General features: G+C 39.0%; 1 protein-coding gene across 1 annotated transcript; it reads right to left on the bottom strand.

Annotated features, from left to right (window-relative positions):
* Positions 1 to 457: 457 nt before the first annotated feature.
* LOC109007064 (RING-H2 finger protein ATL16-like) lies at positions 458 to 1,987 on the bottom strand. The gene has a single exon (XM_018986583.2). The coding sequence runs from the start codon at positions 1,688 to 1,690 to the stop codon at positions 629 to 631; it is 1,062 nt and encodes a 353-aa protein (XP_018842128.2). The 5' UTR covers positions 1,691 to 1,987; the 3' UTR covers positions 458 to 628.
* Positions 1,988 to 2,279: the final 292 nt, after the last annotated feature.

Here is a 2,279-nt window from a genome sequence, read left to right as displayed (position 1 = left end):
TTTCTTCTAACCTTGGATGCTCTTAGCTAGCTAGTTGGTCAATGCCATAGGTGGGCTCCTACCATTTAATTTTTAACAATACTAGATATAATTGTCAGATATGTAAACCTCACGTATTTTTTAAAAAAAATAATAATATTTATTATTAAAAATTAATTAATTTTATATAAATTTCATATTTATTTATTTTTAAACGAATGCACTACACTCACAAATTCTGACCGAAAATATCAACATTTTCTCATTAATTTTTCCTCCGCCCAAGGCTTTAACATCGTTATTCCTGTGGTACCTCTCTGTTTCACTGAACAATGACACATGGTATGGACCAAATTATACTAAAGAGCATAAATAAATTGAAGAAAACAAACACCCAGGAAAAAAGTGTTGATTTCAGCAATGATGTTCGTAATCATGGCTGTTAAGTCATTTGGAACACATTAGACCAGCCCCGAACCCCATGCCATCATATGCTGAAAATATTCAAATAGAACTATTCTTTCAAATTTCAAATGAATGTTTCTATTTAATTAAAAAAATCCTACATCCTCTCAATGGTACATCCGAAATCTCTAAAACAGAAAAATACTAAAGAAATGCCGAAAAAGAAAACAGAAAAATAAAGGTTCTATGGTTCTGAGTAAACTGGAAGAATGGAACTTCTGGATCTACTACCATGCCCAAAAGAGAAAAATGATCTTCGTACTGTACTACTGCAACCTTCAATGGGACTGACCTCACTGGCTTGTCTATTTTGTCTTAACGCCTCTTGAATTGCTAAATAGAGCTGCCGGTCCGTGGATGAGTCCATGGAGAAAGACCTCCTGATGGGTTGGATTGCAAACTGATCATCTAATTTGCCTCTAGTATCGATGCATTCATCCCCCATGCTTGTAACCTTATCAAACTTCCTTCCCTTCTTCTGCACAATTCTCTGGTACTCCAACTTCCCCGGCGAAGGACTAATGGAATTAGTAGTCGATAATTCTCTTGAGTTCAGTCTTTGTTGGGTTCCGAGCAATGTTTGATTTGGAGAATAATCGTTACCCAATTCAATTACCACGAAGTCTTCATCGCCACCAATGAGATTATCGGTATACGGAGTTGGGTCTTCAGGGGTGGAGTTCGGAGCAAGAACTAGATCGGTGTGGAACCGGGATGTGGCCGAAATGCTGGTTCTACAAAGTGGGCAATTAGCATTGCTTTGAAGCCAAACATCGATGCAATCGATATGAAATACATGGCTACAGTTCGGAATGATTCTTAGCTTCTCATCCTCCTGAAACTCATTCAAGCAAACTGCACACTCGCAAAAGCTTCTTTCTCCGAAATCTCTTTTGCCTTCTTTCTTGAACTGCAGTATTGGGATTGATCGGATCACAGACTCGTCGAGTCCTCGAGACTCTATCCCCGGAGAGTAGACCATCAAAGGCTCCTCACGGCGTCTTGATAGCGAAAAACGTCGTAGAATATCAATACGATGCCAACTGAGGCAGCATTTGATGACAAATACGTAGTAGCTAACTAGCAAGAAAGCTGTGGCCATGATTCCTATCACGGCAATGGCTATGATGGGGAAACTGGTGTCCGAGGAATGCGCGGTGGGCCGAAAGATTGAACTTCCGGGACTAGTCATTGGAGAAATAGCTTCGGAGCCATGGATCAGGTAGCGTTTGCTTAAAAGATCCATGACGGAGGGGGGGATCAAGAAAATGCAAAGAAATCAGTCAGCTAAGATCTTGGATACATACAAAAACACGTGCAAAGATGCATTACAAAACGTAGATTTAAAGATAGAAATAAAAGTGATGAACTCGGAGATATATTCTGGAAGAGGTTATAATAGAAACGAGTCAATTAAGGAGCTCAACCAGAGAGAGAGCCCACTTTCAATTCTTGAAGAAAAATATATGAAAAAGAAGAGAAAGGAATAATAAAAGATGCAGAGGCCAATGGAGAAAGGAGCAGAAGAAAAGAAACCCGAGTGGATATAAATGAGGGTTGCGTTGTGGGGGCACCAAAGCCAGAAAATTGCTCAAACTATTTTTTTTGTTTTATGTTTTTATTTAATGGTAGAGTACTCTGAGCTCAGACTACGTAGTTGGTGAATTTCTCTCGGGTTCCGACGAGAAGTTTGGCTAGAATAATGCAGAAGTGCCTCGATTATTGTAAGTTTCTTTAATTTATCTATTTTTATGTAGCGGACGCGTATGAGCCTAATTAAAAAAAAAAAAGAAATGAAAGAGATTACAGGTCGGACGGCTCTCTATCAGGAATCA

This window comes from Juglans regia, chromosome 7, assembly GCF_001411555.2.
Source record: "Juglans regia cultivar Chandler chromosome 7, Walnut 2.0, whole genome shotgun sequence".
Lineage (NCBI taxonomy): Eukaryota > Viridiplantae > Streptophyta > Magnoliopsida > Fagales > Juglandaceae > Juglans > Juglans regia.
The sequence above is the reverse complement of the archived record's forward strand: the minus strand, read 5'-3'. Positions and strand labels throughout refer to the sequence as shown.